At 36.9% G+C, this 25,611-nt stretch overlaps 1 protein-coding gene across 11 annotated transcripts in view; it reads right to left on the bottom strand.

The window, feature by feature from the left end:
- USP6NL (USP6 N-terminal like) overlaps positions 1-25,611 on the bottom strand; it is a 254,559-nt gene that overhangs the window by 21,797 nt on the left and 207,151 nt on the right. For all 11 annotated transcript variants that reach the window (XM_070501182.1, XM_070501188.1, XM_044761880.2 and 8 more), the window contains 9 exons: positions 24,902-24,982; positions 16,280-16,387; positions 11,359-11,468; positions 8,532-8,580; positions 6,803-6,923; positions 3,494-3,588; positions 2,782-2,847; positions 2,589-2,688; positions 201-353 (listed from right to left, as the gene is read on the bottom strand). In XM_070501182.1, coding sequence (XP_070357283.1) covers positions 201-353; positions 2,589-2,688; positions 2,782-2,847; positions 3,494-3,588; positions 6,803-6,923; positions 8,532-8,580; positions 11,359-11,468; positions 16,280-16,387; positions 24,902-24,982 — 883 coding nt within the window. The remainder of the gene's footprint in view (positions 1-200; positions 354-2,588; positions 2,689-2,781; positions 2,848-3,493; positions 3,589-6,802; positions 6,924-8,531; positions 8,581-11,358; positions 11,469-16,279; positions 16,388-24,901; positions 24,983-25,611) is intronic.

Below are 25,611 nucleotides of genomic sequence, written 5' to 3'. Positions count from 1 at the left end.
CATTAATGTAGGTAGATTTAATTAGTTTATTTGCTTTTTCTTAAAATAATAAAGGCATAAGCAGCTGGTAAGATACTGATTTATATCATTACAAGTATGTACAATACTTATGTTTTGAAACAGAAATGGCCCATGTTAATCGCGCTGTGTTTTCCAACGTCAATTATGATTTAGATGTAAAGTGGTTGGATATTTCTTACCAGGCTCTGGAAGGTCTAATTTCGCCCGCTTTAGTTCTGCCATAGAAATCTGAAGTTGCTCTATTACAAAGTCATCTTCAAAGAAAAAGTCCTTTGCCAGGGTCTCCTGAAGAAATTCTACAAGTTCTTCCATAGACAATTTCATTAGATGTTCTAAGAAAGGATGAGAGAAATAAAAATGCTAAGTCATTTTTAAATTTTGAGTTTGTGAAATTAGTTTTAGTGAAAAAATTCAAATTACAGATACAAAGCAGAAAGTAAAAATCAGCTGAGTTCCCACTAGTTACTGCCCTACAAGCAGATGTGTGCACCCATGTATCAATTTAAAAAATAAATCCTATTTTCCATGTTAGTCACCTCCTTGTTTTTTCCCCACTCAATAATGTATATCGCTGATATCTCTACTTCAACAAATATGACTTTACACCATCATTATTAATAACTGTATAAGAGTCCATTGTAAGTATGCACTACAATTTACTTAGTCTTCTAATACTGGATATCTAGGTTGTTACTAATTTTTTTTACTATTTAAAACCACTGTGTGATGAATCTCTAGTAATAACGTTTCTAAATATTGTTAAGGCAATCAGGGAGAAAACAAGAAAAACATCTTGGGAGCTTCAGCTCACTATCGGTTAAGGTGCCCAGGCAGTTTCTGAACTTCATCTAAGTCCTTGGACTTTGTCTTCCTAACCAGGAAAAAAAACACAGCAGCGGACAGATTCTTTTTCCACAGCTTATTTAGTCTGATGATACAGTAGGATATAAAGTATTCGTTACACTTAAAGTTTATTTACAAAAGGGGAAGAAACTTTTCACTTGTCAAAATTAATCAAAAGTCATATAAATAAAACATAATTTAAGAGGGGGAACAGAACCATGGAGAAATATAACATCATGTTTCCACTTTGTCACTGTTTAGGGAACATTAAACCATTAAGTATATATCTTTATAAAAAGTATACTCTTGTTCTATATCTTGGTCAATTCATAATCCAGAAGAGGGGGGAAAGGGAGCGGAAGGGGGTAGGGGGAGGGGAGAGGAGAAGGGGGGGAGAGAGAGACAGAGAGAGAGAGAGAGAGAGACAGAGAGAGAGAGAGAGAGAGAGAGATAGAAGGAGGGACGGAGGGAGGGAGGGAGAGGGAAGGAGAGAGATTGATTGATTCCCTGTGGTTACATGACAGACCCTAAGTCCTGGGAGATGATTCATAGTCAAATGTTTTGTATTTGGAGCTCTGCTTTGTGTGTTGGGGGAGTAAGGACTGGGTGTAAGAGAAATGAACCACAAGACTTCTGAGTCCTTTTCTTTCAGAGTAAACAATACAAATGTGATTTTAAAGGGAGTTTTCATTTCTATCTCAAGTTTGGATAAGCTCAAGTCCATGCTTTTCAAGTAAGCAATCAAACAATCTTATATTAAAGTACCTGACAGGTACTCAGAACAATGCCAAGCACAGCAGGGAGAAAAACTGCAAAACATGTCCCCAGTGACTCAATTAACTTCTCATTTAGCTGAGAAGCTGAACAGACGAGTCACTCAAGAACAACAGAAGAGAGTAATCAGTGAATGTGAAACGGCGTTGTATGACCCAGATTTGAAGTGCTATACAAAGTCCCAAAGCTTTCAACAATTCTCTTCTCCATATAGTTACAAGAGGAGTTACTATGAGGAGTTGTAATTTTAATGGGTGAACTGAGACTTTATGATGAATAAAGTTCTTCATATTCGTGAAGAAAAAAACCTCTTATTTCTTGACTTTTAGAGTAAGGCACAGCACATCAAATTTACAGAGCCCTTGAAATATGACAGCTGGAGACTTTTTAAAGGCTTGTTGCATTTAGGCGATGAGAGACATTGACCGTACTTGCCCCAGAGGCCACAATGCTGTCAAGCAGAGAGAGGAGCTGGAGGTTGCCCATCTCTGGTCTACAGCTTGGAGCTGGATGCTTTCTTCCGGATGAAGGAAACAGTAATGGAAAATGTGCTCTCTAGACCTTTTAACTAAGGGGGTTAGTTTCTTTGGTCTCTCTCTTCTCCTATGACAAACCTGAGATTCAGATTGGTAACAAGGAATAGGGAGTCCCAGTGGAAACAAGTCCTTAGCAAGAATAATATTATTGGTGAACCAACACATTGAATTTTACTGCTTAAGCACGAACTGAAACTGATATAGAGACCTTTGCAATGTAGTAAGTTTCTAGTCATGAGAAAGAACGAATGAAAGTAAATTACCAACTCAAGATAATTTCTTCAGTGATCTTCAAGAATTTTTTAAAACCAGTACAAAAAGGAAATGAATTTCCAGTAGGGTGGAGAATGAGAAATCAGAGTTAAAATAAGCCTTGGTTTTTTTTGAAATCTTTATAGTTAAACATTTTCTTACTTTTGTGTAATTTTAAGATTGTGTAAGACATAGCAGTAAGAACTCGTTCTCCTTCAAAGATGTAGATATCCCATATTCTCAGGTTTAGTGTAAAGGGAGTCTATAATTAAAAACAAAACAGAAATATGATGAACAGTTTGCTCTTGTCTGGTATTTATAATTTTATGAGGGGGTTTTGTAAATAACTACTCACACGATCGAGGAAACACTGAAAAAACCATTTCATTGTGTAAAAACTTGTGTAGATTTCTTGCGAATCCTGAAAAAACAAAGACTTCACAATTTCTGGATTGTAGCAAACAAAATATGACAATATAATACTAAAAGTTAGGATGGCTGTTGGAGGTAGCTGTCACAGCTAAACATAAAATCATTTTGTTATAAATCTTTTCAATGCTAGAGTATTTCTATTTTTTCTCTTCTTACTATTTCCTCCTTCTCCCTCAATTTTACTTTTGAAAATCACTCCAAGAATAAATACTTCTTATATATGACTATAATACAACATTTGATTCTCCTTAATATATTTTACAGTGAAGTATCTTTGCTTTACTAAACAACTGTGTTTTATAGTAGAGCATATATATACGGTTCACTAAGGATGAGTTTGACCTTAAAATATTTTTTGTGCAATAAAAAAACCTCCACAATTACTGAGAAATCATCTGTCTTTAAAAACTGTATTGTTGGTAAATATCATCTTCAAAGAAGTCGTTTGATTCTATAAGTTAGAGCTGTGATAGTTCATCAATACTAAATTTCACAAATCTGATGCAACTGGGAATTATAACTGCATAGTAAATGAAACGGACAACACTAGAAATCAATAAGGTAACTGAGACCAAAGGCTGCACTCAATTTATTCTTGGTATAAGTGGGTGTAAGTCAATGTCACATCTACCTACCAGGTGTTGCTTAAGCTTGGACAGAAATTTATTCAGTATTTTTTCATGATGTTCTTGAAATCTCAAGAGTTTGGGAAAACCTTGGACAAAAAAGCCTAGAATACAAACATAAAAACAATAGTTCATAAACAATACCAATAAAAACCCCTATTTTAAAATGCAACATATTTTTCATTTTTAAATGTCAACAAACAACACGTTGTTTACAACAACAAAAAGTCCAGTAGTTACCAAAATATTTTTCCTCCCCATCAAGGAAATAATTGTGTATAAGCTTTGGGTAATGAAACTTGTAGTCTAGTATTTGTTTGCTAAATGTTTCCTATAACCTTGTAAAAATAGGAAAGAGGACAGAATATTTCTGAATTAAAATGGAAACAAAGACGTTAAGAAAAAGTGAAACTGAAGCCACTTATTAGGATTATCTGTTCTTTCAAAGTACCTTACAGCATTTCTTAAAAGTGCAAATTTTTTATAGGTTATTCTAATCTTGATTACTTATCATTTTATAGTTAATACATTAGATAAACATTATTTTCAAATTTACTCTAGTAATTTCATTAGTATGATACTTCCAAAGTTGTTAGCACTTTTAAATCCTTTCTATAGGTGATATTTAACATCAGTTAAAACATACTGGTACTGTATGATCAAGTTATATCAAAAACTGTATTTATTCCAACTGATTATACAGTATAACCTATAAGATTTCTAGGAACTAATTGTAAACGGTAAGTTAATATTAATTTTATGTATTTAACTCACGGAACTTTACACCTATTTTTATTCATAAGTTTCCTTTCAGATATTCTATACAATCCATTAAAAATGACATATACTCAATGGATTTATGATTTCTCCGCATTAGTTATTTCCAACCTGGGTTCCATGAAACTGTGAAATATGCTAATAGATGTTCTATGTTTAAAAAAAAGAATCCAGGAGAAATATTGTATGTTATATATGCCCTACTTGCATATTCATGATGCATAAGAGATTCCTAATATTTTTAAGTTGTTTTATAGACTAAAGAAACTTAGTGGGTTTTTTGTTTGTTTAATTCAGTCTCCTAGACTTACTTGATCTTGGAGTCCCTCTCTTCCGCCACAGAATATCTGTTTCCAAACAGTGAAACCATGTTCCTTCAAGAACCAAGGAACACACTGTTGGGAAACGCTGCTTTAAAATCTTTGGGGAAGGACTATTTCTTAACTAATTTTCAGTTTTCTAAGGTGTGCGTGTAAAAATTTCCAGAGGCAGAGATTCTATTCCTCCCTTAGGAACATTCTCCAGTGAAATAATTTCATTTAAAAAAAATCTCTATTTCTCTATCTGTGCCACTTTCACGCTCAATTTGATAGGAATGGGAATTGGAAGAATTTCAAGAAAAAGTCTGATTTTGAAAAAGGCAATGCCCCTCAATAATAAACACTAGCTCAAGGATGCCAGGATACCTAACATTTCTCCACTTTTCAGTGATATCCCAGAATTGCTATTTTAAATCTCATTTTCTTCAGCCCTGATTTTATTCTATACATTTGTAAGTGATACCACTTTCATTTGGAGACGCAAAGAACTGAGGTAACATTTAGTTACAAAATTTCATAGGCAGACTTAGAAACAAATATCTCTAAGTACAAACTTGCCCATAATAATGACCTAAACTGCACTGTAACTGTAAATGATAGGATAGTAAAATTAATATTGCTTTACAGATTAAACTGGTGACAGTAATTGCTGAAAGTGAGCTATCAGGTATGTTTAAAAGAAATGAGCAGTCTTCTGCATAATTACATACTACTTAAATTATAATATTCCATTGTACTTCAACATATATCAGCACACCATCCTATGGTAAAGCCAAATAAAGATGGAAAAGAATTATTTTTCTTCAAGATGCCTTTTTAAATGATACTGTCTACTGGATGGCAGTTCAATATAATGTGTCTTACTTTTGGACTCTATTTATGGCATTGAAAGGGTCCAGTGAGCAGACAGATAGTATTTATTAAAAAAAATTTGCAAGGAACACTGAGGGAGTTTGCCAAATGCAAACACACATGCACATACCACACACGCACATACAATATCACCACAAAAACCACATGGTAAGAATGTGAGGGGTTTTTTTTTTTGAGGAAGATTAGCCCTGAGCTAGCATCTGCCACCAATCCTCCTCTTTTTGCTGAGGAAGACTGGCCCTGAGCTAACATCCGTGCCCATCTTCCTCTACTTTGTATGTGGGATACCTGCCACAGCATCACTTGATAAGCAGTGCATAGGTCTGCGCCCAGGATCTGAACCAACAAACCCCAGGCAGCTGAAGTGGAGCGAACTTAACCACTGTGCCTCTAGGCTGACCCCGAATGTGAGATTTAATAAACTATGGTCATAATTTCGAAAATGTTAAAATATCACTTTAAACATGTGGCAGGTTCCCCACCCCATAAAGCTTAACTATTCACAAACAGAACTTACATGACCCACTCTTAAGAGTGATTAGTGTTAAAATTTGTTTTTCATTTGGTATTATCACATGGATGGCACTGGGAAAATAATTTTGCATTATATAGACAAATGCCATTTTTATTTCCAAGAAAAGCTGCAACCAAACTCTTTAAAATAAAGTTTATTGGATATGCTTTGCAAACATAAGGAAAAGGTTATTAAAAACAATCTTCTAATCTGAAAAACAAAAAATTATGCAAGCTATGAAATATTAAATAATAAAGTGCCCAGAACATTTTATCAGCCTTTTATTGTACAATGGATATCAATTTAATGGCTGAGAGAACTAAAACATACTTGAAATACAAAACTACTTTATTATGTACCTTTCCTTTAAACGGCTAAATGTCATTTCTCAACTATATTCCTTGACAAAGACTTACACATCCCAATATCCAGTCACTAGTAACCATTTCCTGAAATAACTGCATGACTGTCTAAACATTTTGATAAAAATAAATCTATCTTTTATTTCTCCAAACAGAGCTTTTCCTAAATTCCTCCAAACTTAAATTTGTTTCTCCCGACTGGGGGCAAGTAAGGAAAGAATTTTAAACTGCCAACAGTATACTTTGGGGTAAACACAAAGGAATATAAATGTGAACACACAAGTTTGGAGAAGCTGAATAACGATGAATGGAATGAGAAATTAGTAACAAATGCTAATTAACTGAGAAGCCCCTAGGCATTAAGTTTTGTACTTAGCTTCACCAAGCGTCACCCAAAGTTTGACTGTGTCGTAACTGACCTTTGTCCCCCTCCTTGGTTTACTGTTTACGACAACCTGCGGGGTTTTCTTACCATGCATGGCATGTTTGGGGCCCGAGAACAGTTTGACCAGGGCCCAGAAGGCATCTTCTTCATTCATATACATAAGGAGTAACGCTGTGATCTGGCTCATGCCCTGACAGTATCCAACTTCCTAAAGAGTAAAGGAGAACAAAGAAACCGGGAGTTTTCAGACCAAGTTATATGTATACGCACACATAAAAAACGGAAATAAAATAATCAGAAAATGCCTAAACACATTATTTAATGGGCAATTCTACAGAAAAATATTACAATCTTTACAGCATTGAGCTACATACTATAAAAGAATAACCCTGTGTTCAAGAACAAATGTAGAAGTGTGGACAAAGTCTAAACCTGCATGTATTTTTAGTGTCCCCTGTTCAATACCATTATACCTTCTGTAAAGAGCCCTAATAGTTTGTTTTTCTTTTTTACGTATGATTCTCAACTCAACATTCCTGTTCTTTGCTCAGATGCTGGCAAATCTCTCTCCTCCTACAGTGTCCAATTTGCTGTCCTGTCTCCTCTAGGTTTCTGGACCCTTATATAGACACATTTTGGGATACCCATCCAGCCCCTTCTCTGAGAACTGCCCACTCTCTCCATATTCCCTGCTTATAACTGGCCTTAGGGACTCAATGTTTCTCCCATATGAACCAAAGCTGATGGAGTGGAAGAGGACACCTGACCCCAGGGGCACAATTAATTGGCTGCCCTGACTAATCAGATACTCTCCCTAGGAAATCTGAATACAGCCACAGAGACAGTAATCAGAATGGTCACGGTGAGTCTATGGGTGCAATTTTAGCCACGGAAAAACCCATAAGTAGGCAAAGAAAGCAATCTGGAGAGAGAAACAGTGGAACAAACAGTTAACAGAGATAATCAGAGTTACCATGTGGCGAGAGTAGAAGAGAGAGAAAGTGTAGCTATCTTTCTCACTTAAGGCTTCTCACTTTACAGCTTCAATTTCCATGAGGTTCGACTATCTGAGTAGTCCCTTTAATAAACTCCTTTTTAACTTGCTCTAGTTTGAGTGAATTTCTTGCAACTTAAAGGTTTTAATTACAACAGAAATTATACATCCCAAGGTTCAAGGTTGTCTTCCCTGGAACCTATTCAAGAAGTATTTCTTTAACATGCATATTAGATTCAACACTAATTGATTTTTCCCCAAATTATTATCTCCCCCAAAGTGTTAAATACCCTAGGAACAACATGTGCTATCACCAAGAAGTTTGGTTTAGCCTACTCCTGGGGATAGCCAGTGGGTACATATAGTATCCTGTTTGGACCTCACTGAGTGGATAAAATGTCACCTTGAAAGGCAACCTCCCAGGAGTAATGAAGAGTGATCAAAAGTCAAGCAAAAATCAATCTAGCCGCCAACTTCCTGTCCTTCTAATCCTGCTCATTCCCAGTGCTTTGCTTAAAATAGAAACAAACAAACAATACACAAAACATAACAAAATAAAACAATCTAGAGAAAGAGAAAAGAGGTGACAGTCACTGGCATACTGTGGTTTTTTCCGCTTCCAAAGCAGCTCTGCTCTCACACCCCAGGGTTACACAGGAGCCTTGAAAAGATCCAGAGAGTCAGAGACTGCAGAGACCATTGGGTCCTGAGATGAAGAGATGTGGCCCCTAAGGGCCTTGTTGGAGAGGGAGCACCCAAAGAGTTTTTCCAGTTCCTCACAATACAACTCAGAGAGCTGTGGGTAAGCATGTACCAACTTACCGTATTATAAATAGAATATGCAGCAAGAACATGGAACAGGGATTGTTGCCTAGAGAAAAGAAATTTACATTGAACACAATTTATTTCATGTTTAAAATTACAAACAAAAAAATACATGACATGTTGCTTAGATCATAAAGAGATAATCCAAATAATACTACTACTGTAATAAAGAAATGATCCCAAGCTCAAACTTAAACAATGCTGCAAATGGTCTAAATTTAAGGCTAGATAATATTCATTCTGATATAAAAAATTTACACCAAAAAACATAAAGGGCTTCACAAGCTCTTAAATTTGTTGCCTTCTTTCACTGAACTAGTCTCACTATAAAATCATCCCCATGGGAACAGCTAGCTTGATGGAACTATGGAATGGCCTTTTGAAGCCTCAGTTACAGTGCCGGCTGGGTGCCACAACTTGCAGGGCTGGGACAATGTTCTCCAGGAGGCTGTGTATGCTCTCCATCAGCCTCCAATATCTGGCGCTGTCTCTCCCAGAGCCAGGTTTCAGGGGTCCAAGATTCAAGGGGAGCAAATGGGAGTGGCATCACTCACTATCGTCCCTGGTAGTCCACTAGAAAAATGTTTGTTTCCTGTCCCATTAACCTTAGGCTCTGCTGGTCTAAAGGCGTTAGTTCCCAAGGGAGGAATGTTTCTACCAGGAGACACAGCAACGACTCCACTGTGCTGCAAGTTGAGACTGTCACCCAACCACTTCGGGCTCCTCATGCCTCTGAATCAACAGGCAAAGAAGGAGGTATCTGCACCGGCCAGAGTGATTGCTCCTGATTACTAAGGGAAAACTGAGTTGCTACTACACAAGGGATGCAAAGAAGAGTATGTCTAGAACACAGGAGAATACTTAGGGTATCTCAGAATAACTAAGCCTTGTGATCAAAGTCAATAGAAAACTACAACAATCTAATTCAGACAGGACTGCTAATGGTCCAGAGCCTTCAGGAATAAAGGATTAAGGTCTCCCCACCAGGTAAAGAATTATGACCAGCTGAGGCACTGGCTGAGGGCAAAGGGAGTATGGAATGGGTAGTGGAAAGGGAGTTATAAACCAGCTATGATCACATGCCCAATTGCAGAAATAATCATTATAATTGTTATGAGTATTTCTTCCTTATTTTGGTATGAATATGTTTGTATATATATTAAAAAAATTTTGTTTTCCTCCTCTTTTCCCTTTTCATCTATCATATTATATCAGTCAGATACATTAATAATATAATAGTTAACTTTGTTTTTAGTGAGGAGGACTAGCCCTGAGCTAACATCCATCACCAATCCTCCTCTTTTTTTTGCTTGAGGAAGATTAGCCCTGAGTGACCATCTGTGCCACTCTTCCTTCACTTAATATGTGGGATGCCTCCACAGCATTGCTGATGAGTGGTGTAGGTCTGCACCCGGGATCTGAACCCATGAATCCAGGCTGCCGAAGCAGAGCACATGGAACTTTAACCACTTGGCCAAGGGCCAGCCCCAGTAATAGTTAACTTTATATCACACTATTTAGGTTACAGAACATCAAAGCAGAAGAGTGAACATCGCCCAAAGACTCTGCCTCCTCTTGTGGGGAAAGGGTTAGCGTATTTTCAGTCCTAGGCAGAACAGCTGTATCATGTTAGACAGAAGTATGACTTCACTTGGAAATTAAGTTGACAAGGGTGGACTGTGATGGTCAGCTTTATGTCAACTTGGCTAGGCTACAATCGCAGTTATTCAGACACTAATCTGGGTGTGGCCAGAAAGAAGATATTTTATAGCTGTGATTAAAATTCATACTCAGTTGACTTTAAATATGGGAGATTATCTTAGATAATTACTGAATCAGGATAGGCCTGATTCACTAGGTTAAAAGGCTCTAAGAGGAGGTCTGAGGCTTCCCTGAAGAAGAAATACCTCCTGTGGACAGCAGCTCAGCTCATGCCCAAGAGGCCCAGCCTGCCCTTCCTGGAGGCCTGCCTTATGAAACTTCAACTTGCCCAGTCAGCCCCCCGACTGTGTAAGCCAATTCCTAACAACAAATCTCTTAATATTAATCTCTTACTGGCTTCTGCTTCTCTGGTGGAACCCTGACTGATACAGAGGTCAGCAAAACTGTACCTTTCATTCATAAACTGTCGTAGTAATTTCATTCATTCATTTCTCATTTTTTTTACTTTCATCTATGCATGGAGTCAAGTTTATAGGAATATACTTGTCACTGACATGGTTCTCAAAAAGTAACACAACCTCTAATTTCTTTTCTAAGACTTTCTTTTTCTTTTCTTTTTTTAAAGATTGGCACCTGAGCTAGCATCTGTTGCCAATCTTCTTTTTTCTTTTTTTCTTCTTCTCCTCCCCAAATCCCCCCAGTACATAGTTGTATATTTCAGTTGTGGGTCCTTCTAGTTGTGGCATGTGGGACACTGCCTCAGCATGGCCTGATGAGCAGTGCCATGTCTGCGCCCAGGATCCAAACTGGAGAAACCCTGGGCCACTGCAGCGGAGCGCACGCACTCAACCACTCGGCCATGGGGCCGGCCCTTCTAAGACTTTTAATAAAAGTATGTACTATATTTTTAAGAATTCCCAGATCCTAAAATGATTCTTCACCAATTTTATAGCACCTACACTAAAAGGTTAAAAATTTAAGTTAACTTAGATCCTAAGTTTCATACAACATGGAGCAAATGATCTGCAAAAGCTTAAATCTTTAGGACCTGAATCAAAATTATCACAAGACATCCTAAACACACACATTTTAAGTTAACAAAAAATTTGATAAAGACATTTATAAACACTATGTACACTTTATAACATTAAACTGTACTTACTTAACACCATATCTGTCTCTAAACATAATATGGTCCCTAAACGTGCGGTTGACATCAAGGTCTATTTGTCTGATATCAGGTGAACAACCCCGCGCTCTGTGTTTTAATTTCTGAAGAGAAAAGAGAGGGGAAGAAAGTACATTTTTATGGAAATCAGTTGTTGAAAAGTCTATGACAAATAGTAAGATAATTCTCATTTAAAAACTTTTTTTGGTTGAGGAAAATCATTCCTATGGTTCAAAAATGAAAACAACATAAAAAGGTCCATAGTGAAAGGCTTCTCTCTCATCCATGCCCCCATCTCTCACTCCCATCCCCTCCCTCCTCCCACCGCCTCTTTTCCCTCCCATACTGTCAATACAGTTGGATTTGAATTTGGGATAGAGCACATTCTGGAGTTTGCACCACTGAGACCATGTGAAAGTTCTTCACAGCTGAGCCATGCAGTCCACTATGACTTCTTTTTTCTTTCCAGTACAATATTTTTGCTTCCCTTGGAGTTAATCATTGCCTTGTTTCTTGATTTGCTTCATTTTCTACATACTTATCACTAATTCAGTCCCAAACTCACTTTAAGTTGCATAAATCTCCTCTGGCGATATTTAAATAGAACAGGTATTCTCCCACTTTCAACCTCTTGCAGACATCTCTCCCAGAGCTTTCTGACCTGCTCCAGTCTGGCTGGGTGACCGCTGGGCCTGCTGCGCAGCTGGTGTCTTGTGAGGGGAGGGGTCCCTTTACCATCTGCTAGGCCTACTCCTTTGCTTGGGTCCCCTGTTCCCCAGATCTCACCTCTTCTTTCTTGGTTTCCCTTGCGCTGGAGGAGCACACCCTCCAGTAGCTCCTGTGAAAGGGTATATGGAAGATAAATTTTTTGACAGTTTGAACATTTGATAATTCTACCTTCCTATTTAACTTTCTGGCCATTTTAGAATTCTAAGTTGGAAAATATTTTTGCTCAAAAGGCACTTCCTTCACTGTCTTCTAGCTTCCAGTGTTGCCACTCTAATTCTGGTTTCTTTATATGAAATTTGCTTTTTCTCTCTAGAAGCTTATAGGAGTTTCTCTCTCCATGTTCTGAAACTTCACATTTCTGTTCTTGGTTTGGATCTATTTTTATCCACAGGATCAGGCACTTAATGAAGGTTCTCAATCTTAAATACTCATACTCACATCTCTTAGTTCTGAGAAATTGTCTTCAGTAATTCCTTTGTCCACTTCTACTCCTCCTCTCCTATGTTCTCGTTTTCTCTTTCTGGAACTCTTATTATTACATTGTAGGATCTCCTGGGCTGTCAATTAATTTTCTTCTATTTTCTCCACTATTTTTCATCTCTTTGACTTTAATCATCTACTTTCTGGGAAGTTCCTTCAGTTGCTATTTTCAAACACTCCTCTAGAATCTTTCATTTCTACTATCATTTTTTATATTCATAAGCTCTTTGTTGTTCTCGAATGTTCCTTTTTAGAGCATTCTCTTACTTGTTTTATGGATGTAATATTTTGATCCCTCTGAAGATATTAGTGAGTTTTTTTAAGTTTTCTTCTCGCTCGATAGTCTCTCACAAGTTGCTTTTTTCCATTTGTTCTTGTCTGGTTTTCATGTTGGCTCCTTTCTTCAGATGAATAGTGGCATTTCGTGGTCTGCTTATATTTAAAGCAGAACCCTAAAAAGCCAATGGAAAGCTCTGTATGCAGACATGGGGCTTCACAACTGTGTCTTCACTGCACAGTGACCTGCTGTGCTGTTTCACTGGGGTTCCCCTGAAGTCAGAATATCTAGATTTGTTTTCTTAGGCTGGTCATATTCCCTGGAGAAGGCTCTTCTGATCTCCTGTCTGGAAGACAGGCACTTGGCTGCCAAAACTCCGGGACCCAAATGGAGGAAAAGGCTGGACCGCCCCACCCTCAGAACATTCGATTCCTCTGTGCTTTCTTTACAGCAGCCCTGCCCTCGGCAATGTCTGTGTTCTCTCCAGTTCAGAGGCCCCCTGTTTTATCCTCTCTAAACAGTCATGCTCCAGTCTCGGGCCAGGCTTGGAGTGGGACGAAGGGGCTCTAACTGCTTCCGCAATCGACTCTGAACCACTTCTACTGTCTTTAGCTTCACCTCCACTTTCAGAGGTGCCTGGAGTTGGCAATTACCAAGCATTTTGGGGATTTTGAGATGTAAAGCAGGCTGCTTCTCCAGTTTCCCACTGCCAGCTTGGATTTAGTTTTCTCAGGTTCACTAAGTTTACTAAATGTTTGAATTCTGGTTTCCAAAAATTGGCAGCTGTTATCTCTTCTCCCCTTTTCTTATTCCTTGGGGTTTGCCTTATAAAAAACTCTGCTGTCAACTTAGTGGCATTTCAGGGGGAAGGGAGCTAAGAGTATGTTTAATCTCCCAAGTTGAACCAGATGGGAGATTACATGCTTAAGCATAATTAAACATCGATACACATATGTCATATTGACCCATTTACCAAGTACTGATAATATGTATTTCTGCCTCAATCAATACAAAAATATATATATAAAAACATAACTGTTAATTCCTGACAAGCTAAAAATGAAAGAAGTAGGCTCTCTGGAATATGTGTGTGTATGTTACGAGTTTTGTGAGTACGTGTCTATTTGTGCTTTGAGGTGGGAGCTCAGAGAAAGGCAGCTTCTGTAGCTTTTCAAAACATGAAGAATAACCACAGTACACTTCGGAGTTCTGGCGACCAAGGAAGATATTTACACTATTGTGCTAGAATCATATGACCACTAAGACATTACCATATGCTGCCTCTGATGAAAGTCAGTCCAGAGGACGCTACAAAAATTTACCTTTAAAAATAATCATCTGTATGTGTTCTTTAAATATTTTTATATTTAATATATCACTAGATGCAAGAAAGTCAAATAACAATGAGACATAATTAAAAGAACAGGAGAAAGTTGCAGATAAGAGCAGCAGCTCAGGAGCCAGGACAAGTTCACCAATCCGAGAAAAATCTTAGCAGGTTAAGAAAAGGTAGATTTACTCCTACTGAATTCCCACCTTGAAGAGAACAATTTATACTGTATTTGGAGAGGGAGTAGGAAGGAGCGACTGGGAAAGGAAGACAGTTTAATGATGCTTGGGAAACTTGCAGTAAAAACAATGTTTATGATAGTATTGGAAATTATAAGCTTGAAAGTATTGATGGGCAAATCATTTCTTTTACTGTTGTTACTGTATGATTGGTTCTTACTAAATGATTCTCTCATATTAACCAGTACCTGGATAATTTTATTCTATGTAGAGAAAGTCTAAAATATAACTGAAACCACACTTCTACTATTAGCATGTGTACAGGGTTGAATAGGGACCCCCCAAAATTCCTGTCTACCCAGAACCTGTGAATGTTGACTTGATCTGGAAATAGGGTCTTCGCAGATGTAATCAAGTTAAGATGTGATCATACGGGACTAGGGTGGACCCTAAATCCAGTGACTGGTGTCCTTACAAGGGTGAGATACACTCACACAGGGCAGAAGGCCACGTGAAGCGGGAGGGGGAGGCTGGAGTGATGCAGCTCCAAGCCGAGGAACGCCAGGGATGGCTGGTGACCACTAGAAGTGAGGAAGAGGCAAGGGAGGATTCCTCCTTAGAGTCTTGAGAGAGCGCATGGTCCTGCTGACACCTTGATTTCAGACTTCTAACCTCTAGAACAGTGAAAGAATAAATTTCTGCTGTTCTGGGCCACTCAGTTTGCGGTACTTTGTTATGGTGGCCTGAGGAAACCAATACAGCATGCTCAGGAAAAGTAATTTTCTTTATTCATTAATTAAAGAAATATTTCCTGAGTACCTACCATATGCCAGGTGCACTGTACTAGACGCTGGGGTTAGATTTTATACATGTTCTCTCAGACAGCATTTTCAACACTGGCTCTAAAACTATGAGACTAAAAGCAAACATCTAATCAACAAACTAAAATAATTTAAAACTCTAAAATCCTGAGACATAAACTCATAGTCTCCGTAGGGTCCAAACAGCAAATTTTAAAAATCTTTTAGTCACACAAAATAAGTAACTCTTTAAATTAACCAGTATTTACTACCTTTCATCTTGATTAAATTTTATAAAATATGTATATATACATATATACATGAAAGAGAAAATATCAAGAGTATTCCAAAGCCCCTTTTATAATTGGTATTGGGTTTCGATGATAAATAATTTTTCTTTTATCCATTTTATTCTATTTTAATTTATTCTATTTATATACATTTCCTATTTCAAAATGATTTTTAGATATAAGCTTTTTATTTCTTTTAAAGGTTAATATAAAATTTAGGTCTAGAAAAGGTATAGCTGAGATGACAACAAGGTAAACAATGCATTAGCTAATTTTGGGAAAGTATTACTCATCACTGAGTGAAAAGTTGTTAAATAGAAAGTTATTTTTATTAATAAATAATAAAACCTAGAGATACCCTAATAATCTTGGAGGAAAATGCTCCTTTTTCACACTTAGATCGAAACATTTAATCACATACAGGCAGCAGGTGAATAAACTGAATTCTGCTGTTATTTTCCCATAAATTCTAAAAGTGATACTATAGATCTCTTTATTAATACTACATTTCAAATGAGCAGCTACAATCAGTCAATTTTCCTCACAAATATGTTCCAACATTGATTGATTATTTCAAGTATTTGAAAAGCAATCTATGCTTACTGATTCATACAGAAAATACTATTTTTACTGAAGTATTTGTTTAAAATTTAGGAAGCAAGTTGCAATAAACAAAACAATCAAGAAAAAGATAATAGGTCTATAAAACCTAATGTCATATAATTTTAATATAACTTCAAATGATACACATATCTAACATCACCTTGAAAGCTAAAGAGATAGATTTTACTTTTCAATTTCAAAATAACAGGTTGGTTTTAGATACTCACACTGTAAAGATCTCTCGTTTCTTCTTTCATTTTAGGGATCTCCAGGAGTAGAGCCCAGACTTCACCTCTGAGCTGGAGTGGGATTCCTTTGTAAATTCTCCTATGAAACTGATCAAAAGAAATATAAATTGAAGGTTATAAACTGATAAAATTTAGACTAGTCCCTTAAACCAAACTAATGAATGTTAGTCTTTTATTTTCAAAGCATCCAAGATAACTGATACATTGTAACATGGCACATTTGGATCCTATCATCTCTACTTCTCAGATCCTAACAGGGAGATAGATACAAAGAAAGGTGGAATAAACAAATGAGAAAATGTTAGGAATGCCTAGTACATTAGTATTTTCATTCTACTACAAAGGTACTCCTTAAGTAGCATGAAAGCATAATCAGGGCTCTTTTTTAAGTTGCGAACATTTGATTTACACTTTCCCTGTTGACATAATTAACTAGTTCCACATTTCTTCCTATTTCCTCATCCGACTAAAAGGCTCCAAATAGCAAAAAGGTTGCCATGTGCCAAAAGTCTCTTCATGGAGCATAGAGGGCTCTAATCGGAATCTCTTTCCCAACACCTTCTCTCTGGGGCTCTCTAGAACATATCAAGCTCTTTCCCTTCTATCTCATAACTCAGTTAATTCCACCCACACCTTCAGTTCTCTCTCTCACACATATACACACTCACTCTCCCTCTTTCCTCTCCTCTTTTCAATTCTTGACAGTTTCTTCAGGAAAATCTGTATCTTTTTCTTACACTGATCCTATCTGATCAGATCAAAATGGCAATAAATCGAAGCCAACCCTGTGGCATAGCGGTTAAGTTCAGCAAGCTCTGTTTGGTGGCCTGGGTTTGTGGGTTCACATCCAGGGCATGGACCTACACCACTATAGTCAGCCATGTGATGATGGTGACTCACATACAAAGTGGAGGAAGATTGGCACAGATCTCGGCTCAGGGCTAATCTTGCTCAAGCAAAAAAAGAGGAAAAGTGGCAACGGATGTTAGCTCAGGCTAATCTTTCTCAGCAAAAGAAAAAAAAAATACTAGTAAGTCTTCATCAAGAAGGAACACCACCACTTTTGAAAGAAATGAGGCATAAATCATCAGTATTATCAACTCTTTGGGTCCTTGAAAGTATACTGCTGCCACTCAAGAATCCTAAGACTCAATATACTTCTTGTTAATTCTAATTTTTTCCTCAAGGCTAATTATTCAAAATAACATACGCACCTATTACAGTCATTACAAAGTTGTGCATAATAAAACTTTGAAACTTAAAAGCAGATGTCCAAACAAGGAAATGATTAAGCAAATTATGGCAGAAATCTTACGGAGGTAAGACTAGGTACACAATTACCTATACAATTAAAATAGTATATTTAAATAGTATGGTTAAGAAAGTAAGATGCAAGTTCTAATAATTGAAATGCTGACGAGCTATGAACCAACAAGCAGAACTTCAAATTCTAGTATTATACTACTTAGATTTTTTAAAACCAGATCTTTAGTAACTAAGTCACGATGTAGCTTTAAGAAATTTTGAGTATGTGGTTCAAATGAGTGACACTGTAGAACAACTTTTATTGTGAAACAATGAACACTGTGAAGTTGATTCAATTAGATAATTACATAATTTCAGTTCTGTTCTTTTGGTATAAACATAATATGCCTCAAGTTTGACATTTCAGCAGATAGTGACTAGAATCATCAAAAATTTAACTCGTGCTGTAGCTCTAACTGGAAGAATCTAATACAGAAAGGCTCTGTGTAAATGAGACTGCTACTTGCAACATTTCCCATGTACTAAACACTTAGCACCATTAATTGCAAACTGAGTACGGTAAAAAAACAAGAGAATTTAAGATTTATTTTCCTAAAGAAAGTCTGTCATTTCTATTCATCTCAAAATTATAATACATAGCACTTTTTAGTGGACTATCATCCACTAAAAGTAACTTCAAATTATCTCCTAAATTTCTAGAATAAATATGCTGTACTGTAAACATCTGATAAAAATACATCAGAAACTGTGGAAATTATTGCAAATGTGAAAAGTGAATTGTACTAGTCAAGTAGAATAAGATGGCAGGTAAACAGATTAACTTCCATGGACCTGAATCTCCATTAGACTAATGTTTTTCAATGAGTAAAATAAGAGCTCTGAATTATATTTCTTGAAGTATATTACTTGAAAAGACTTTAGACATCATTTTATTGCTTTCATTCAACTCTGTATTCAACAATTATATATAAATTGATGCCCATTATTCATCCTGAAGTTAAATCCAAAATTAAAAAATCAGTTGAATTACTATGATTAAATTAAGAAGAAATAATAGAAAGCTTTCAGGTAGAAATAAAAAGTCAATGGTCCCAGTGCCACTCCAGGACTAAAATGAAAAGTGAGGCACATATGGAAAAGAGTGACAAAGGAACACTGCTGCACGGTCACTGTCATCATCAACAGCAACAATTACAGCCAACTTTCACTGAGCATTCACTATGTACAGGAAACTACTTGAAGCTATTTACAGATATTTATCTCATTTAATCAAATCAACAACTCTATGAGACACTACTACCTCAATTTTACAGCTGTTGAAAGTGAATCACACAGAGGTACAATAATTTGCCCAAAGGCACACAAGATGTTATCAGTTAGTAAAACATACTGATTTTACTTTTTAAAAAACACAAAGACCATCTTTCCAAGACCATGATGCATGTAGTATCCCTTGTTCTGCTCAACTGGACTTACTGAAATACGTGTAACAGAAAATATGAAGGAAATCCAAGAGTAGGAAGCATTAAAATAATAATACGATTGCACTTAAACCTTAAAAGAAATATGAAAAGGGATGTATCTGGAATTCAAGCTGTAGGAAATAGCAAAATGAAACATGTACACAAAGTCACACATAGTAGAAAAAGAATTAAATTATGAGACCCTAAAATCCAAATTTTAAGTTATGCTTATTGTTTTTCAAACACTTATACTGTTGTGTGACGGACTGACATCATGGTACCATAACTTTCCTCACAAATTTTCAACTACCATAGAAATTTTGGAAATTTTGTAAAGCAAAGCAGGAATTATACCAAAGCACAACAGTTATAACAAAATTTGCGTACTCTCCAGAACACAGTTCAGTAGTCCAGTTTACGTTTGTTGAGAATCTTTCCACTGACAAAGTAGTATCCCATATTTTCTATAACAATCTGTAATGCAGGCTGAGCGAGTGCTGTTCCACTTTAAATGGAAGGAAACCAAGGCGCAGAGAAGCGGCTTGCCTAGGTCAAAGAATTCCATCTTCTCACCTCTACTTCAGGCTATGTCTACCAAGTCACACTGCCTCTTAGAGATCACAGCTTTAGTAAAGCAGCAGAATTTATCCGCAGAAGGTGATAGCTGTTCCACCCAACGCACAAAGGAACACCATTCACTCATTCATTCATTCTGAAAAGAAACGTTGTAATGACTGCCTACTTTGTGGTCCACTTACTGGGTAACCGGCTACAAACATGAAAAGTTCCCTGGGCGCACAGTGCAGCGGGGAAGATAAATACGTAAGCAGATAATTATAACGTAAAAAGACAACCCTTAGTAATAAAACAAAGTCACATACACCAATTGCTATCAGAGCTGAGCACCACATCCTGATGGCAGAAGTCGTGAAGGAGATAGACTCCCCAGAGGCGGGCCAGGGCAGTGTAAGGGGAATGGTAGGCACTACACCTAGAGCCACAGGAACGGTATCAAAGGGCAGCTGGCCTTATGTAGCAGGACGCACGAGATCCTAAGAGGGAACCCGAAAAACTCTAGGGATAAAGGTGTTGGGGGTGAGAGCAGTGAATCTGCTGTGCTGGTCACTTTTTACTGGTCCAACAGAGTGGCTCTCATCCTGAGACTGTTAGAGATGCTATAACGGAAGAAAGGAGGAACGAATTCTACATGAGAGAGTTAGGAAAGATTTCCTTTAGAGAAGATGACAATAAATTCAATACTGAAGGAGACGTAGGAATTTGCCAGGAAGGCCAAATGAGGGCAGGGATGAGGATAAGGATAAAGATGAATCAATAGTAATAACAATGTTAATAACAGTCAACACTAAGATTTTCTGATTATTTATTAGGGGCTGGCATATGTGCTTCTAGATCAATTTATTCCAATATTATTACATTCCTAAAGAGGTAGGTACTATTATTATCATGCCCATTTTACGGATGAGAAAATTAAGACGTAGAAAGGTAAACTAACTAGCTCAAAGTCATACAACTGTGGAAGAAAAACTGAAATTCAGTCAGTCTGACTTCAGAGACCACAGCCTTAACAACCATGATATAGAATGTCTATGGCTGGATTTTAATGACATTTTAATATTGAAATTTGAAAATCAGTATCTTTAAAATTCTACTACAAATTTATTTTATAGATAATATAAAATCTTGAAAAAATAATAAATTAAGGTTGCCTGAAATCTACCTTTTGCTTTCAGTATCTTTGTTCACTTGCCAATAGAATCAAGCAGTCTATTTCAGTCACACAGATGCATTTAAAAATCCATCAACTAAAAAAAAATTCCATCAACTGACAAAGATTTTCAATACTTCTAACCTTAGTGATTTCAAAATGGTGATAAATGTGCCAGTCCACGTCATCATGGCTGCCAGTGAGCAAACTTAGTCCAGCAAGTTTGCCCCACTTCTGTGGAACTTTCAAAAGTGCAAGCGTTCGCCACGAAATAAACGTCCACTCTCTGAGCTGTTATGCTCTTTCCTGCCCCTTCATTTCCTTCAATCATCCCTGTTCCACTGGCTCCTTTGTCTCTGCCTCCAAATAGGCATGAGTCTCCTGATCTGAAAGAGTCTTAAACCATCCACAAGGCCCTACTGCCTCTTATAAGTGCATTCTATTTCCTTCTGACCTTCTATTGACGACCACCAAAAGGGAAAGCCAGGCTAAAAGATGGACAATAAACAAGCCCTGGAGTCTGGATGTGGGATCTCTTTCTTATCACTAACAAGCTGTATGGCCTTGGGAAATTTATTTCTAAACATTGTGCCTCCATTTTCCCATAAGTAAAACAAAATGTTGGCTAATATGAGTCCATTAGTTATTTGACCAACAACAACAAAAATATATGTATCTAGACGAATGGATAAAGAAGATGTGGTACATATATACAATGGAATACTACTCAGCTGCAAAACAGAACAAAATCATTCCATTTGCAATAACATGGATGGACCTTGAGAGAATTATGTTAAGTGAAATAAGCCAGCGAGAGAAAGATAATCTGTGTATGACTCCACTCATATGAGGAATTTAAAACTATGACCAAGAACAGTTTAGTGGATACCAGGGGAAAGGTGGGGTGGGGGGTGGGCACAAAGGGTGAAGTGGTGCACCTACAACATGACTGACAAACATTAATGTACAATTGAAATTTCACAAGATTGTAACCTATCAATAACTCAATAAAAAAAAATATATGTATCTATTGTAAGTACTCTGCGAGACATAGCTTAGACACAATCATATCATGACTAGTTAAATCATACAGGTCTCCAGTTAGCAGAGATAACGTCACTTCTTAGTTTACAACAGACTATATTTTAAAACTGCAATACTACTGTACATAGGTGGCAGTGAGAACTGAGTCACAGTGTTCACTGTGACAACACACAGACAACACAAACAACCTTAACGGAAACTTTTTTCACTTTAAGCTCATATTCCAAAAGTCCAAATATTCTCTATCAGAGTTATATTTTTATTTCAAGATATTTTTAGAAATTTCTTTGTATTACTACTCTATAAGTAAGGAATCTACGGAGGGAAAAATTACACTACCTCTTAGAGGACAAGAAAATATACACTACTTTTTCACTTAATGCAATTGAAAACTAGGTATGAAGTGAAAGCAGTAATTCTTTTAGACAGTGCATTCTGTTTCACACTGAATTGGACCATATATATCATCAAATAATTCTAGCATTGTAGTTGTGGAAAAGTGCTTTGAAATTATACATCAAAGAAGTAGTGCTGTTAAAATCTCTCTTAATGGGAACTACATTAGCCAGAGTTGCTGTCAGAATAATAGCCTAGCAGAATTGCTCATTTTTATAGAGGCTTACATACTCTCATAGATATACATATACTAGAGAAGAACAAGCCATAAAATTCTACAAATGTTTCATTAGACTGAATGTGAGAATAAAGCATAAGTACAATGCACTGAAATTTATCCTGTAATTACCACTTGAGCAATCTTTCCACAAAGACATAAGGTAAAGTAGCTGTCAATTTAGGCCAGTCTGAGAGACAGCAAATATGAAACAAGAGTACAGGTGTTGTAACTAACATTCTACTTTGAACTGATTCCTCTTAAAAACATCTTGAGTTCTAACCCAGTGCTAAAACACACAGACAATAAAGTCAGCAACACAAAAATGAACTCGCTCCTAAGGAAAATAAAATAAGAGTCTAACAGACTTTAAATAAGGATATTTAGGATGCTCAAAAAGAAAAGTGATGTTAGTCCTGAGAGATCTCCCATGACAAAACGATTTCTGTGGTTGAGTAAATGTCATGCAGTTTAAGGTCCTTCGTAAAAATTTCTACCACATGTTATAACGTTAAAGATTCTGAGGAGACTTGTAGTATGTAAAGCTTGCTTCACTCTGTTCAGCTCTAATTTTCCCAATTTTATTTAACCAGAGAGTCCTTTTCTCATGCAATAACAAGTAACACTTACTGACCGCACACTAATTGTCAGGCACTGTTCTATGCGCCTTACATGAATTAACTTATTTAATCCTCAAAATGATTCTCTGAGGCAGGTATTATTATTATCCCCATTTTACAGATGAACAAACTAGGGCAGAAAAAGGTTAAATATCCTCTCCTAGGTGACACAGCTAGTAAAGTGACGGAGCTGGAGTTTGAAGCCAGGATAGGCTGGCTCCAGCATCTTAACCACTAGGTTAATTAACCACTAGGCATACTGCTTCTATGTGATAGCCATTAGAACCCAAGGAAGTGACGCTCCCTGGAATTCTTCTTGGCAAATGCTGACATAGAACAATTTATATCTATGCAAAACGGGAAAAAAAATATTACTGAGAAAAGAAGTGTGAGGAAACAAACCAAAATCCTAGTTACCTCAGTTGTGTTTTACTGTCCAACTATGGAAGATTTCTTTTTTCCATTAAACTTCACTGTCCAGCCTTCCTTCGAAAAGCCACTGGTGGTAGCTAACATTTACTGAATGCTTGCTGCATGGAAGGTGCGATGCTAAGTGCTTTACAGGCGCTAAATCATTACATCTCCAGCCCTCTGAAATGGCTATTATGATCCCCATTTTACAGATGAGGAACCGAAGCTTAGATGTCAGCAGTTCTCAAAGCATGGTCCACGAGGTCAAAACTATTTTCATAATAATACTAAAATGTTATTGCCGTTCTCTGCTGACTTTGGCACTGACAGTAGACAAGCAATGCTGGTGAAACTACTGGCACTCGGGCAGAAATCAGACAGGAGTGGGACCACGCCAGCTGTCACTGTGTTCTTCTCTCACAGTTTAAAGAGAGTAAGCTTCACTTACGAATGCCCTTGAAGAAGCAGTAGAAATGATTACCTTTATTAAATCTCAACTCTTGAAAACACGTCTCATTAACACTGAGACGAAATGGCAAGAACACACAGAGTCCTTTTGCTGCATATGCAGGACAGTGTTGGCCTCAAGAAAAAGCACTTATTGAACTGTTTGAATCATGATCTGAAGCAACTGCTTTTTTCGTGGAATACCGTTATTACTTGAAAGAACAACCGACTAACCAACCATGGTTGTTCAGATTTAGGTATTTAACAGACGTTCTCTCAAAAAACAATGAAGTTCGCCTGTCACACTAAGGAAAATAACTCACAGTATCTGTTGCCACTGGTAACATTTGACCTTTCAGGCAAAAATTAGAATTTTGGAAAACTTCCACCACTATGAACTTCACAGTTACCAATAGTTAAAGGCCTTTCTTATAAGATTGGTGGTGATATTAATAGACGTGTATATTTTTTTTTAACTGGTTTAAGGCTTAGCACAAACTCAATGCAGGGCAAAAAGACTTAACAGGAAGTTTGCTGGAAGCTTTTGAAAAAGGAGATTGGCTCCTGCGTCAGGGAAAGCTTTTGGAGGCCAGCCCTCTCTCTCCTTCTGAGCAGTGTGAATGTGGATATGACGCCCAGAACCACTGCAATGATTTTGATCCCAAAGGGAAGCCCACCTCAAGATGAAGCTGCCACTGCAGAAGGCAGTGAAGAGAGATGGAAAGAAACTAAGTCACAGGCAGCATAACCAACTAGATGAATTAAACCACTCCTGAAACCCATCCTACCTCTGGACTGCCCAATGCATCCTCTTAATTGTCGAAACCAATTTGAGTTGGCTATTCTGTTATAAAGACCCCCAATTTGAGGCACCCCACTAAATTAAATTAAACTAAAATTTTAAAAAAGAATATGAATGTAATACTATTATAATCAAAGAGAAACTTTTAGTGAAAAAATCCACAGTGAACTTGTATAGTTTCATCAGGAAGTAACATTATTTTTAATTACCTTTTCAGTATTCTTGTATTTTTCCCATCCTTTCAGCATTTTCAACCATTTTGTAGTTCTTTCAATTTCCAGGTGCTTTTGCTGAAATAAAATTGAAATTCATTGTTACTATTTACTTGAGGCTTCTTTACTTACAAATTACAAAAAATGTCAAAGAAAATGCTGTTAAAAAAAGGACTACTAAGAAAGTTAAGCTATATTAGATAGCAAATATCTTATCTAGCATTTTACAGTTGGACGATATTACAGTTGTATCGACCAGTATTTCATAGGTAAAGTTAAGATACACAGGAGATGCTCCACTGGGATAGGTAAAGAGAAAGGAATTGTTTAAGTGTGCCAACACTTTTAAACTAATCACTGAAAATGTTGTATATTCCACAAATCTAAACAAAAAGGAAATTTTAAAATATTTTGAAATATTTTTTATGAAGCAACAAAAACACAACTTCAAATTCCATTCTCTTTTTCACATTTTACTGAATTCCAGCATCTCAATGTTTTCAGTGACAGAGTTGGTTTTTTAAAGAAGAATTGGGCATTTATTTATTTGTGAAGTGACTGATATATAACCAGCACTATGCTAGTGAAAATTACACAAAAATAAATAATAGTTGCTACCCTAAAGAAAGTTCACCATCTGCTAGGGGCAACTGACATGGAAATCGACAGTACTGTGACGGATGCTACGACACAGGGACAGAAAGGGT

The sequence above is a fragment of the Equus asinus genome, chromosome 29 (assembly GCF_041296235.1).
Source record: "Equus asinus isolate D_3611 breed Donkey chromosome 29, EquAss-T2T_v2, whole genome shotgun sequence".
Lineage (NCBI taxonomy): Eukaryota > Metazoa > Chordata > Mammalia > Perissodactyla > Equidae > Equus > Equus asinus.
This window is presented reverse-complemented; position numbering and strand designations above follow the sequence as displayed.